Raw genomic sequence first — 13,685 nt, forward strand, 5'->3', positions numbered from 1 at the left:
AGAGACATCTCCACTGCTTTATATATAATACCCAGCACACAATAATATTGTGTTAGTCAATGTAAGCCCATTTCCCAACCATTTTATGTAGATATAAGCTTACTATGTTAATGTGTTTTCCTTAATATAAAATTTAATTTTTTAAAACATTTTAAAAACTTCCAAAATATAGATTGTGTGTGTTAAGTTTGAGAAAGATCAAAGATCTTAGTTTTTCTTGGTTGCGCACAGTGGCTCATATCCGTAATCCCAGTACTTGGAGAGGCCGAGGTGGGAGGATTGCTTGGGCCAGGAGTTTGAGACCAGTCTGGGCAAAACTTGTCTCTACATCAAATAAAAAATTAGCTGGGCATGGTGGTGCATGCCTGTAGTCCTAGCTACTCAGGAGGCTGAAGCAGGAGCATCACTTGAACCCAGGAGGTCAAGGCTGCAGTGAGCTATGACTGCACCATTGCACTCTAGCCTGGGCTACAGAGCCAGATCCTGTCTCTTAAAAAAAAAGATAATGATGATAATAATAATAATAATACTTCTTATGTTTCAGTTTTGAGGATAGATGTTATAGACCCTATGATTGTGTTACTTTCTTGTAACCACCAATAGGAGAGAGAAAGGGAAAGAGAAAGAGAAAGCAAAAAATATAATGAAAGTAGTTGTTTAAAGGAAAATTTAGTACAAATTACTTGAGGCTTGTTGTACTTATTAAGTAGGCATTTTAAGGACTCTTTTTCTTAAAATTGTAAGATCATTGCCATTGAAGTCAGTGTAGTGGGAGACGTTTGGAAAGATCAAGGGTAGCATAGCGACTGCTTTATTAGTGTCCTTACCATTCATGCTTTAGTATGCAGCAGGGCATGGATTAGTCATACACTGTTTACCTGAATTTAGGACTTTAGGAAGATCTCCTCTGGCCCCCAGTGGCCAAATAGGTAAGTAACACCAAAACCAGGATTTTTTTTTTTTCTTTCTCATCTGCTTTTTTTATAAGAATGGTCATTCCAAAGTAGTTTCAGCTGGATGTGTTGGCTTGCGCCTGTAATCCCAGCACTTTGGAAGGCCGAGCCAGGTGGGTCACATGAGGTCAGGAGTTCAAGACCAGTCTGGCCAATGTAATGAAAGCTCATCTCTACTAAAAATACAAAAATTAGCTGAGTGTGGTGGCACAAGCTTTTAATCCCGAGAGTGAGACTCTGTCTCCAAAAAAAAAAAAAAAAAAAGACCACAACCAAAGAATCCTATAAAAGTAACATTGTAAGTTGCATAAAGGATAACAATAAAACTGATGAAAATTGTGCATATCTAGAAATAAAGAATAGTAGTGTATAGATTCTTTATTGCACATGAACTCTGATTACACTTTGCTCCTTGCAAACGCTATTTGGCTTTACAGCAGTGAGAAGGTATATGTAACATTCAGACGTCTGTTTGGGGAGTTTTATTTAAAGTGTATGGTGATTTTTTTCTTATTAGATTATCATTAGATAACAAATCAAGTGCTCCTACTGGTTTCCCTAAGCACGTTCCAAAATATTGGACTTGTCATATGTATTTAATGGGTAAAATAATGAATCTATTTTTTTACTTTTTTAAAGTTGTTAAGTTATGAAGACGGTTGAAGTCAATGAACTGAAGTGACAATTGAAAAGGTCACAAAAAGTAAACCATCCCAGGAGATTGGGGATGTGTGTATGGGTTTAGAGGGAGTGAGGGAGATTGCAGATCACTTTAAACCAAACATCATTTTATTTAGTGATAGTATGTTGATCTACTATAGTGAGCAGGAGAAAGATAACAAGTCAATAAACCAATAAAAGTATAACTACAAGTCAGGATAGGTTCTGTGAAGGAAATGAACAAGATCAACAGAATCACCTTTAGTTGTTTTCTTCCTTTGTGAATATTTGAATTATTTTTACAATGAACATATAATACTTCTATGTCAGAAAAAGCTGTTTCCCAGGCCCAATTGGAAAGTTATCTCACAAAGCTTAGCAAAATTTCCTAGTTTTGTGATTCATTTCTACGCTGAAGGAGCCATTATTTGAAATTGCAGTAAATAGTTTTTGCCTACATAGAGTATTGTTGAAGGGAGAAGCAAATCAATATCTATCTGATATCCGTAAGTCCTTTATGCCTCGAGCAAAATAGGGAGATACAAATCATTCAATGGAGGATAAATAGCAGTAGCTGGGGATGAAGCCAGAGCTGGAAGAGTTTTTCTGATTCATAGACTATTGCCCTTTGATTTCACCTGACTAATATTGACAGATGCTTTACCCAGATCATTCTTAGAGCTTGATTTCTGAAACATGGGGAGCTTTTGTGGCAATTTTTATTCTGTATCAATGGGGCATAATCCTTGAAATAATAGTAAATGATCCTGGTCCTGAAATCATTACAATTTCATATTGGATTGCTTTATGCTACTTCCTCTATTATGCCAGGCTTCTGTTCCTAGGTATTTTTTTTTTCTTTTCTGTTTGGTTCTTCTAAGTTAAATTCCTTCTGGCAGTATAAAATAGATGTTAAGTTTGTGTGCTCTGGAGCTGGAGTGGGTTCAAATTCCAGGTCAGTCACTCACTAGCCATGGAACCTTGGCAATTATTTCTGTGATTCTGTTTCCTCATCTGGAAATAATGATGATAACTACCACTTATCTCATAGAATTGCAGAGAGGATGAGTCAATACTTGTAAGGTATGTAGCACAATGTCTAACATATAGTAAGCACTATGTAAGTATGGGGTATTTTATATAATATTTCCAGGGCATATGAGAATAGGTGAGCAAGATATTGCTTCTTCATTTGTCACTAGTAGTTTTCAACATCATTATGATTATCAAATTCCCAGAAAAAATGTAATATTTCATTGGGCATTATTTAGCTTTGATGAATACTTTTCAGAAGGATTTCTTAGTTCTTTTAATGTGTCGTGTTGAGAATAGGTCGTGATTATAGTCATTCTTGTCTTTGGGTAGTGAACATTAAGTCAAGCTGAAACATTATTCAGGCTGATAAGCTAAGTGCAGCAGATATTATAGCCATTGATAAATTAATATTTACTGAGTGAGCATTCAGAGGTAGAAGTTGCTAATTTCTATGGTAGATACTATCTTATGTGTCTGTATATTGTCTTTGTCCCTTTTGAAATATTCTTTTGAGTATTATGGCCATTTGGTATCATTCAAGTTAAATACTTCTGTATCTTTTGGGTTTTGACAGTTGAAATATTGATTATATGTAGTTTAGTTAACTATATATTGTTATGCATAGTTATAGGTCGTACATATGTATATATTTAATTCCTATTTGGAGTTTTAATAGTGTTCTGGAATGTTCTCCTCATTGTAATCATATTTAAAAATGATTTTATGCCCCAAATAAAACAATACAAAGAAAACCCCACAAAACCCCCTAAAGCGTTAAAATAATCTTTCTTTATTTCTTCTCTTTTGGTTTGTGTTTCTGTTTTTTCAGAAAATGTTTCTGAGAAAGATCTTCATGGAAGACTTTTCATCAACCGTGTTTTTCATATCAGTGCTGACAGAATGTTTGAATTGCTTTTTACCAGTTCACGCTTTATGCAGAAGTTTGCCAGTTCTAGAAATATAATAGGTTAGTCCTTGTGTTCTTACCTAATGATAAATTTGGGAGAATGCTATTATTCTTAGAAGGTTGAGCCTATATAAACTGATTTATGTTGTGAGGAGGAAGAATTAGACATGCTTTGATTTTATTTTGGCAGTATATAAACTGGTATTCAAATATTTGGTTAAATTCACATGTGAACAGTATAATAATTTAATTAGGCAATGCTTCCAACAAGTAAGTTCAGACCTTTTGAAAACTAAAAGTATATTTATTCATTAAGGTACCAATTCAATTAGGTTGAACTCAATTCAAAATGGTTTCATGTGAAATAACTGAATTTTGGTGGAGTGTAAATTGCAATACCCACTTTGCCAAAAAGCTTGTCAGTAACTACCAAAGGTATGAATTCTCTGTGACTCAGCAGTTCCACTCCTAGGTATACATTCTTCAGAAATGGGTACATTTGTACTCTGAATGATGTGCTACAGTGTTCATAGCAACATTATTTATGATGGTCCCAAACTCAAAACAGTTCAGGTGGCCATCAGTAATAAAATGGATGAATAGATTGTGTGTATTCCCACAAAAGAATCCTATATAACAATGAAAACAATACAAAGTACTGATACTTGTAACAATATGAGTAGAACTCACAGATAACAATGTTGAGCAAAAGAAGCCAGATATAAAAGAGTACATGCTACATAATTTCTTTATATAAAGATAAAAACCAGGCCAAACAAATTTATGGACATAAAGTCAGCATAGTAGTTACTGTTGTGGAGAGTCAGGTAAGTAAAGACTGGGAGGGAGCTTTTGGGATGCTCATATAAGTTCTATATCCTGATTGGAGTGGTGGTACATGTATGTATTCCCTTTGTGAAAATCATGGAGCTATACACTTGAGACTGCAGTATCTATGGACTATGTCAAAGATAATATATTTTTAAAAGTTCCACCTAAGAAGTTGGTTAAATTTCTTAATTGGAAATTAATGGTTAAATCCTCATAAGAAGAATTTCATTGATTATGTGTTAAAAAGTTTTATTTTGGGACTGGGTATGGTGGCTCATGCCTATAATCCCAGCACTTTGGGAGGTTGAGGCGGGTGAATTGCTTGAGCCCAGGAGTTTGAGACCAGCCTGGACCCGTCTGTACCAAAAAATACAAAAATTAGCTGGACATGGTGGTACACACCTGTAGTCTCAGCTACTTGGGAGGCTGAGGTGGGAGGATCTCCTGAGCCTGGGAGTTGGAGGTTGCAGTGAGCTGAGATTGTGCCACTGCACTCCAGCCTGGGTGGTAGATTGAGACTGTCTCAAAATAAATAAATAAATAAATAAATAAATAAATGTAAGTTTTATTTTGGTAAACATCTCAAATAAGCTTATAGTTAGTTTGCAACTGAATTTATCCTAAATATTTTAGATATTTTATTAACTTTGGGAGCACATGATTTAGCCTGCTACATAAAATTAGAATTCAGCAGCAGCAGCAGAGATTCAGATAAGGTGAGTCATTTGACATAGTCAAAGAGAAAGTTGTTCTATAGTCAATTTTATTTATTTATTTATTTGAGACAGAGTTTTGCTCTGTCACCCACACCCAAGCTGGAGTGAAGAGGTGCAATCTCGGCTCACTGCAACTTCTGTCTCCCAGGTTCAAGCGATTCTTGTGCCTCAGTCTCCTGAGTAGCTGGGATTACAGCCATGCGTCACTATGCCTGGATAATTTTTGTATTTTTTTTAGTAGAGGGGTTTTGCCGTGTTGGCTATGCTGGTCTCAAACTCCTGGGCTCAAGCAATCTGTCCCCCCCAGCCTCCCAAAGTACTAGGATTACAGGAATGAGCCACTGCGCCTAGCCGCAATTTAGTTTATAATCTAAGTATTTTATTAACCATTAGATATTATTCCTTTATTTGAAACTTTTATGTAAACGTGTATATATATATACATTTTTTTTTTTTTTTTTTTTTGAGACAGGGTCTCGCTGTCTCACCCAGGCTGGAGTGCTATGGTGCAATCCTCGGCTCACTGCAACCTCCGCCTCCTGGGCTCAAGTGATTCTTGTGCTTCAGCCTCTGGAGTAGCTGGGATTACTGGCATGCACCAACATGCTTGGCATTTTTTTTTTTTTGGTAGAGACAGGGTCTTGCTGTGTTGCTCCAGGCCAATCTCAAATTCCGGAGCTCAGGTGATCCACCCGCCTTGGCCTCCCAAAGAGCTGGGATTATGGGCGTGAGCCACCATGCCTGGCCTACATGTAATTATGTATTCGTAGATGATATTGTTATGAATACTAGGAACCAAAATCAATTTTGTTCTTATTATTGATGGTAGAGTAGCAAAGAGATTGCTATCAATAGCTATTGTCTTGTGATTATGAGTTTCATAATAAAAAAAATATTTTTTCTGTTCTTCCAGTTTTAAAAATGTGGGATGCCTGAGATACAAATCTTCCTCTTTACTCAGTAGCTAATATTTAACTTATTATATTTCTTCTGAATCTATTTTGTATTTTCTTGTGACTCATTTCTACCTAGAGAACTTGGTATTTCAGAAGAACTGGATACATTATTTCCCTTTATCTTCTGAGAGGATGCCTGTTAATGTTGCACTGCCATTTTTATGGCTGAAAAGACCTAGGAGGAATTAGGACGTTGTTCTATGCTGGTGATAAATGAAGTTTGTTTTCTGAAACACAACTGCATTTGTTTTCTGATATATCTGGCTTCAATATCAATGATTATATTGACTGTCTGATGTTATAAATGGCTTTGCAAAGCAAAGGCTTCCAGCTAATTCTAAATCTAAACAGTTATAAGTATGTTGCTGACTAGACCTAGAATTAGTCAGAAGCTTTATTACAAAAGAGAATCTGATCATGACTGCAAAGCATACTGCTCTCCTGTGACCTGCTACCTGGTAATCAAAGTTGTAGTATTTCTTTCTTTCTTTTTTTGAGACAGGGTCTCGCTCTGTTGCCCAGGCTGGAGTGCAGTGGTGCAATCACAGTTCACTGTAGCCTCTACCTCCTGGGCTCAAGTGATCCTCCTACCTCAGCCTCAGTAGTTGGGACCACAGGTGTGCACCACAATGCCTGGCCAATTTTAAAACATTTTTAATAGAGACAAGCATCTCCCTATGTTGCCCAGGCTGGTCTTGAACTTGTGGCCTTAAATGACCCTCCCACATCAGCCTCCCAAAGTGGGGCAAGTGTGAGCTACCACACCTGGGCTGGTATTTCTTGAGATCGAGTTTTAAAGGCTTCTTTTTAAAAATAGTAAGAATTTAATGATTTTTAAAAATAATCAATTATTTGTGGATTAAATCTAATTCTAGCACTCAAATGACCACCACTGGATCTAAATTTTCCAAATTGGGGGTGCTGAGCAGAGGGAGCTGGGGCTGAGAGTTCTCCTGAGTGAAGAGGAGTAAAGTAGGGGGGATGTGGCGGCAGTGCTGACAATGAGTTTTCTTGAAGGCTTTTTTTGGTCCAATTTGTGAGATCAATATTGTCTTTAATGATGGGGAAGCCAGGAAAATGACAGAAATGAAAACTGAAAATGGCAAAGTAGAAAAACACTCTCTCTTTATAATGGAGAATCTGTTTCAGGAAAGGTAAATGTAGCCTTTATGCAACCTGGATAGAGGCTAGAGCATGAAGGAATTAGAATTGAATTTATAGGTCAAATGGAACTTTTCAATGACAAGAGTAATGCTCATGAATTTATAAACCTAATGCAAGAACTAGCCTCACCTGGAGAAGTGGCTCAGAGAAGAAGTTATGATTCTGAATTTATGCAAGTGTTCGCTGGAGGTATTTTCTTAAAGTGACAATAGTAAGAACACTGACAGATTTACTAAAAGAATATGATCTTATTGTTCACCAGCTTGCCACCTGTCCTGATGTTAACAATTGTATTAAGATAGAAGTGGGCATTGAGGCCGGGCGCCGTGGCTCAGGCCTGTAATCCCAGCACTTTGGGAGGCGGAGGCGGACGGATCACGAGGTCAGGAGAGATTGAGACCGTCCTGGCTAACACGGTGAAACCCGGTCTCCACTTAACTCCGTCTCCACTAAAAATACAAAAAATTAGCCGGGCTTGGTGCCGGGCGTCTGTAGCCCCAGCTACTGGCTGAGGCAGGAGAATGGCGTGAAGCCGCAAGGTGGCGCTTGCAGTGAGCCGAGATCGCACCACTGCAGTCCAGCCTGGGCGACAGAGTGAGACTCCGTCTCCAAAAAAACAAAACAAAACAAAAAAAACAACAAAAAGTGGGCATTGAAGATTGTCTACATATACAATTTGAATATAATAAATCAAGGTATCATTTAAAGCATGTAATAGTCGGAAAAATTTATTTCTTAGTAAGAACAAATATACAACATATGGAGTTACAACTGATCAAAAAAGAGATCACAGGAATTGGACCCAGTACCACAGCAGAAACAGAAACAATCACCAAATATGAAATAATGGATGGTGCACCAGTAAAAGGTGAATCAATTCCAATGAGACTATTTTTAGTGGGATATGACCCTACTCCAACAGAGAGATGTGAATAAAAAATTTTCAGTAAGGTACTTTTTGAATTTAGTTTTTGTTGATGAGGAAGACCGAAGGTACTTCAAACAGCAGGAGATCATTTTATGAAGAAAAGCTCCTGAAAAACTGAGGAAACAGAGAAAAAACTTTCACCAGTGATTTGAATCTCCAGAATCACAGGCATCTGCTGAACAACCTGAAATGTGAACTGAATAGGAGACAAAAAAAAAAGGCAAAAAATTCCTGCAACCATTGAGTTAAGTTCAGCAAGTTGAAGATGGTTGCAGCTGCAGAGGGGAGAAAGACCAAAACTCCGTATATATTAGTCTTCCTTTATCTTACGGTGCTGCATTTATTTTATGGTATAATGAAATGTTTTTCATGTATATACGTTTTAAAAAGTGCTCTCTTTGAAACACTGGAACTTTCTTAAACTGCCTTTTTTTACTTCACACTTTGATTTGATGATAAGCACTCAGATATGCATCAGCATAAACATTAAACATTTTCATGTGAGAAAAATAAATAAAAGTAGGGAGTCTTTTTAAAAATTTTTTTTGAGACGGAGCCTCGCTCTTGTTGCCCAGGGTGGAGTGCAATGGCGCGATCTCGGCTCACTGCAACCTCCACCTCCCGGGTTCAAGTGAGTCTCCTGCTTCAGCCTCCCATGTAGCTAGGATTACAGGTGCCTGCCACCACGCCCAGCTAATTTTGATTTTGTATTTTTAATAGAGATGGGATTTCACCATGTTGCCCAGGCTGGTCTCGAACTCCTGACCTCAGGTGATCCACCTGCCTCGGCCTCCCAAGGTGCTGGGCTTACAGTGTGAGCCACTGCACCTGGCCAAAATTAGGGGGTCTTTTAAATCTGTGTTCTTTTAAATCATTGTTTACAGTTACATGACACTGCTTTTTAAATGTTTTTGATCTTTTAGTTTCAGGGGTACATGTACACATTTGTTATACAGGTAAATTGTGTGTCATGGGAGTTTGGTGTACAGATTAATTTGTGACCCAGGTAATAAGCATGGTACCCAATAGGTAGTTTTCAGTCCTTACCCTCCTTCCACCTCCACCCTCAAGTAGGCCCCAGTGTCTACTGTTCCCTTCTTTGTGGACGTGTGTACTCAATGTTTATCTCTCACTTGTAAGTGAAAATATGGGTATTTAGTTTTCTGTTCCTGCAGTAGTTCGCTCAGGATAATGGCCTCCAGCTCCATACATGTTGCTACAAAGGGCATGGCCTTGTTCTTTTTTATGACTGCATACTATCCCATGGTGTGTATGTACCAGGTTTTCTTTATCCAGTCTACCATTGATGGGCATCTAGGTTGATTGCATGTCTTTACTATTGTGAATAGTGCTGCGATGAACATTCTTGTGCATTGCATGTCTTTACTGTTGTGAATAGTGCTGTGATTAATATACTTGTGCATGTGTCTTTATGGTAGAACAATTTATATTCCTGTGGTTAGATACCCAGTAATGGGATTCTCAGGTCAAATGGTAGTTCTGTTTTAAGTTCTTTGAGAAATTGCCAAACTGCTTTCCACAATGGCTGAACTAACTTACACTCCCAGCAGCAGTGTATAAGCATTCCTTTTTCTCTACAACCTCACAGCTGTTATTTTTTGACTTTTTAATAATAGCCATTCTGTCTGGTGTGAGATAGTATCTCACTGTGGTTTGATATGCATTTCTCTAGTGATTAGGGATGTTGAGCATTTTTTCATGTGCTTGCTGGCCAGATGTATGTCTTCTTTTGAAAAGTGTCTGTTCATATCCCTTGCCTACTTTTTTATTGGGTTTTTTTTTTGCTTATTAATTTCTTTAAGTTCCTTATAGATTCTGGATGTTAGAGCATTTTCAGACACATAGTTTGTAAATATTTTCTCCCATTCTGTAGGTTGTCTGTTTACTCTTTTGCTTTGCAGATACTGTTTAGTTTAATTATGCCCCATTTGTCAATTTTTTTGTTGTTGCAATTGCTTTTGATGTCTTCATCATGAAATCTTTGCTAGGGCTTATGTCCAGAATGGTATTTTCCAAATTTTCTTTCTTTTTTTTTTTTCTTTTTCGAGACAGGGTCTCACTGTGTCACCCAGGCTGGAGTGCAGTGGTGCAAACATAGCTTACTGCAGCCTCAACCTCCTGGACTCAAGCAATTCTCCTGCCTCAGCCCCCCAAGTAGCTGGGACTATAGGTACACACTACTACACCTGGATAATTTATGTATTTTTTTGTAGAGATGAGGTCTCACCATCTCGCCCAGGCTGGTCTTGAACTCCTGAGCTCAAGTGATCTGCCTGCCTCAGCCTCCTAGATGGCTGAGATTATAGGCATGAACCACCGTGCCTGGTCATTCCTAAATTTTCTTCAAGGGTTTTATAGTTTTAAGTTTTATATTTAAGTCTTTAATCCATCTTGAACTGATTTTTATATATGGTGTAAGGAAGGGGGCCAGTTTCAATCTTCTGCATATGGCTAGCCAGTTATTCCAGCACCATTTATTGAATAGGGAGTCATTTTCCCATTGCTTTTTTTTGTCAACTTTGTCGATGACCAGATGGTTGTAGGTGTGTGGCTTTATTTCTGGGCTCTCTGTTCTGTTCCATTGGTCTATGTGTCTGTTTTCATACCAGTACCATGCTGTTTTGGTTCCAGTTGTCTTATAGTATAGCTTGAAGTTGGGTATTGTGATGCCTCCAGCTTTGTTCTTTTTGCTTAGGATTACTTTGGCTATTGGGCTCTTTTTTGGTTCCATACGATTTTTAGAAAAGTTTTTTCCTAATTCTGTGAAGAATGTCATTGGTAGTTTGATAGGAGTAGCACTGAATCTGTAAAATGCTTTGGGCAGTATGAACATTTTAACAATATTGATTCTTCCTATCAGGAGCATGGAATGTTTTTCCATTTGTGTCATCTCTGATTTATTTGAGCAATATTTTATAATTCTTGTTGTAGAGATCTTTCACCTTCCTGGTTAACCGTATTTCTAGGTATTTTACTTTTTTTTTCTTTTGCTATAATGAATGGGATTGTGGTCTCGACTTGGCACTCAGCTTGGATGTTGTTGGGTATAGAAAACCACTGATTTTTGTATATTGATTTTTGTATCCTGAAATTTTGCCGAGTTGCTCATCAGATCTAGGAGCTTTTGGGCAGACTATGGGGTTTTCTAGGTATAAAAATCATATCTTCTGCAAATAGATACAGTTTGATTTCCTGTTTGGATGCCTTTTATTTCTTTCCGTTGCCTGATTGTTCTGGTCAGGACCTCCAGTACTATGTTGAATAGAAGTGATGAGAGTGGGCATCTTTGTCTCGTTCCAGTTCTCAAGGGGAATTCTTCCAGCTTTTGCCCATTCAGTATGATGCTGGCTGTGGGGTTTGTCATAGGTGGCTCTTATTATTTTGAGGTATGTTCCTTCAGTGCCTGGTTTGTTGAGGGTTTTTAACATGAACAGATGCTGAATTGTATTGAAAGCCTTTTCTGCATCTACTGAGATGATCACATGGTTTTTGTTTTTAGTTCTGTTTATGTGATGAATCACACTTACTGATTTGCGTATGTTGAACCAACCTTGCATCCTAGGGATAAAGCCTACTTGATTGTGGTGAATTCACTTTTTGATGTGCTGCTGGATTCAGTTTGCTAGTATTTTGTTGAGGATTTTTGCATCAATGCTCATCAAACATATTGGCCTCAGGTTTTCTTTTTGTGTTGTTTCTCTGCCAGGTTTTGGTATCAGAATGATGCTGAATGATGCTGGCCTTATAGAATGAGTTAGGGAGAAGTTCCTCCTCCTCAATTTTTTTTTTTTGAATAGTTTCAGTAGGAATGGTACCAACTCTTCTTTACATGTCTGGTAGAATTTGGCTGTGAATCCATCTGGTCCTGGGCTTTTTTTGGTTGATGGGCTTTTAATCACTGGTTCAATTTTGGAACTCATTCTTGGTCTGTATGGGGTTTTAATTTCTTCCTGGCTCAATCTTGGGAGGTTCTATATTTCCAGAAATTTATCCATTTCTTCTAGGTTTTCTAGTTTTTGTGCATAGAGGTGTTCATAATAGTCTCTGGGTGTTGTTTTTTTTTTTTAAATTTCTGTGGGGTCGGTGGTAATGTTCCCTTTGTCATTTCTGATTGTGTTTATTTGGATCTTCTCTTTTAAATTAGTCTAGCTAGTAGTCTATTAATCTTATTTATTCTTTCAAGAGCCAACTTATGATTTCATGATTTCATTGATCTTTTGTATGGTTTTTCACTTCTCAATTTCATTCTATTTAGCTTGGATTTTGGTTATTTCCTGTCTTCTGCTAGCTTTGGGGTTGATTTGCTCTGGTTTTTCTAGTTCCTCTAGGTATGATGTTAGCTTGTTCTTTCTAGATCTTTCTAACTGTTTCATGTGGGTGTTTTGCACTGTAAACTTTTAACCCTGCTTTAGCTGTGTCCCAGAGATTCTGGTATTTTCTGTCTTTGTTCTCATTAGTTTCAAAGAATTTCCTGAGTTCTGCCTTAATTTCATTGTTTACTCAGAAGTCATCAGGAGCAGGTTGTTTAATTTCCATGTAATTGTATGATTTTTAGTGATCTTCTTAGTATTAATTTCTATTGTTTTTGTGCTGTGGTCCAAGAGTGTGGTTAATATAATTTTTGTTTTTTTTGTATTTGCTGAGAATTGTTTAATGGCTGATTGTGTGGTCAGTTTTTAGAGTATGTGCCAGGTGCAAATGAGAAGAATGTATATTCTGCTGTTTTGGGGTGGAGAGCTCTGTAGATGTCTGTTAGGTCCATTTGGTTAAGTGTCAAGTTTAGGTCACAACTATCTTTGTTAGTTTTCTGCCTCAATGATCTGTCTAATACTGTTAATGGGGTGTTGAAGCCTCCCACTATTATTGTGTGGTTATTTAAGTCTCTTTGTAGGTCTCTAAGAACTTGTTTCATGAGTCTGGATGCTCCTGTGTTGATTGCATACATACTTGGGATAGTTAAATCTTCATGTTGAATTGAACCCTTTACCTTTATGTAATGCTCTTATTTGTCTTTTTAAATCATTGTTGGCTTAAGGTCTGTTTTGTCTGACATTAGAATAGCAATCTCTGTTTTTTTTATTTTTCATTTGCTTGCCAGAGTTTTCTCCACCCCTTTACATTGAGCCTATGGATGCCGTTGCATGTGAGATGGGTCTATAAAGACAGCATACAGTTGGCTGTGCATGGTGGTTGCCGCCTGTAATCCTAGCACATTGGGAGGCCTAGGCAGGCAGATCTCGAGGTCAGGAGATCGAGACCATCCTGGCTAACATGGTGAAAATCCATCTCTACTAAAAATACAAAAAATTAGCTGGGCATGGTGGCGCCTGCCTGTAGTCCCAGCTACTCAGGAGGCTGAGACAGGAGAATTGCTTGAACCCAGGAGCTGAGATCACGCCACTGCACTCCAGCCTGGGTGACAGAGCAAGACTGCGTCTCAAAACAAAACAAAACAAAAAAACAGCATACGGTTGGGTCTTATTTATCCAACTTTCTGCTGCCTTTTAATTGGGG

At 37.8% G+C, this 13,685-nt stretch overlaps 1 protein-coding gene and 1 pseudogene across 3 annotated transcripts in view; both read left to right on the top strand.

Moving 5' to 3' along the window:
• GRAMD1C (GRAM domain containing 1C) overlaps positions 1-13,685 on the top strand; it is a 124,987-nt gene that overhangs the window by 87,745 nt on the left and 23,557 nt on the right. For all 3 annotated transcript variants that reach the window (XM_011966808.1, XM_011966809.1, XM_011966810.1), the window contains one exon: positions 3,478-3,615. In XM_011966808.1, coding sequence (XP_011822198.1) covers positions 3,478-3,615 — 138 coding nt within the window. The remainder of the gene's footprint in view (positions 1-3,477; positions 3,616-13,685) is intronic.
• On the top strand, positions 6,418-8,260 carry LOC105529640 (annotated as a pseudogene).

Source organism: Mandrillus leucophaeus, unplaced genomic scaffold (genome assembly GCF_000951045.1).
Source record: "Mandrillus leucophaeus isolate KB7577 unplaced genomic scaffold, Mleu.le_1.0 Scaffold775, whole genome shotgun sequence".
NCBI lineage: Eukaryota > Metazoa > Chordata > Mammalia > Primates > Cercopithecidae > Mandrillus > Mandrillus leucophaeus.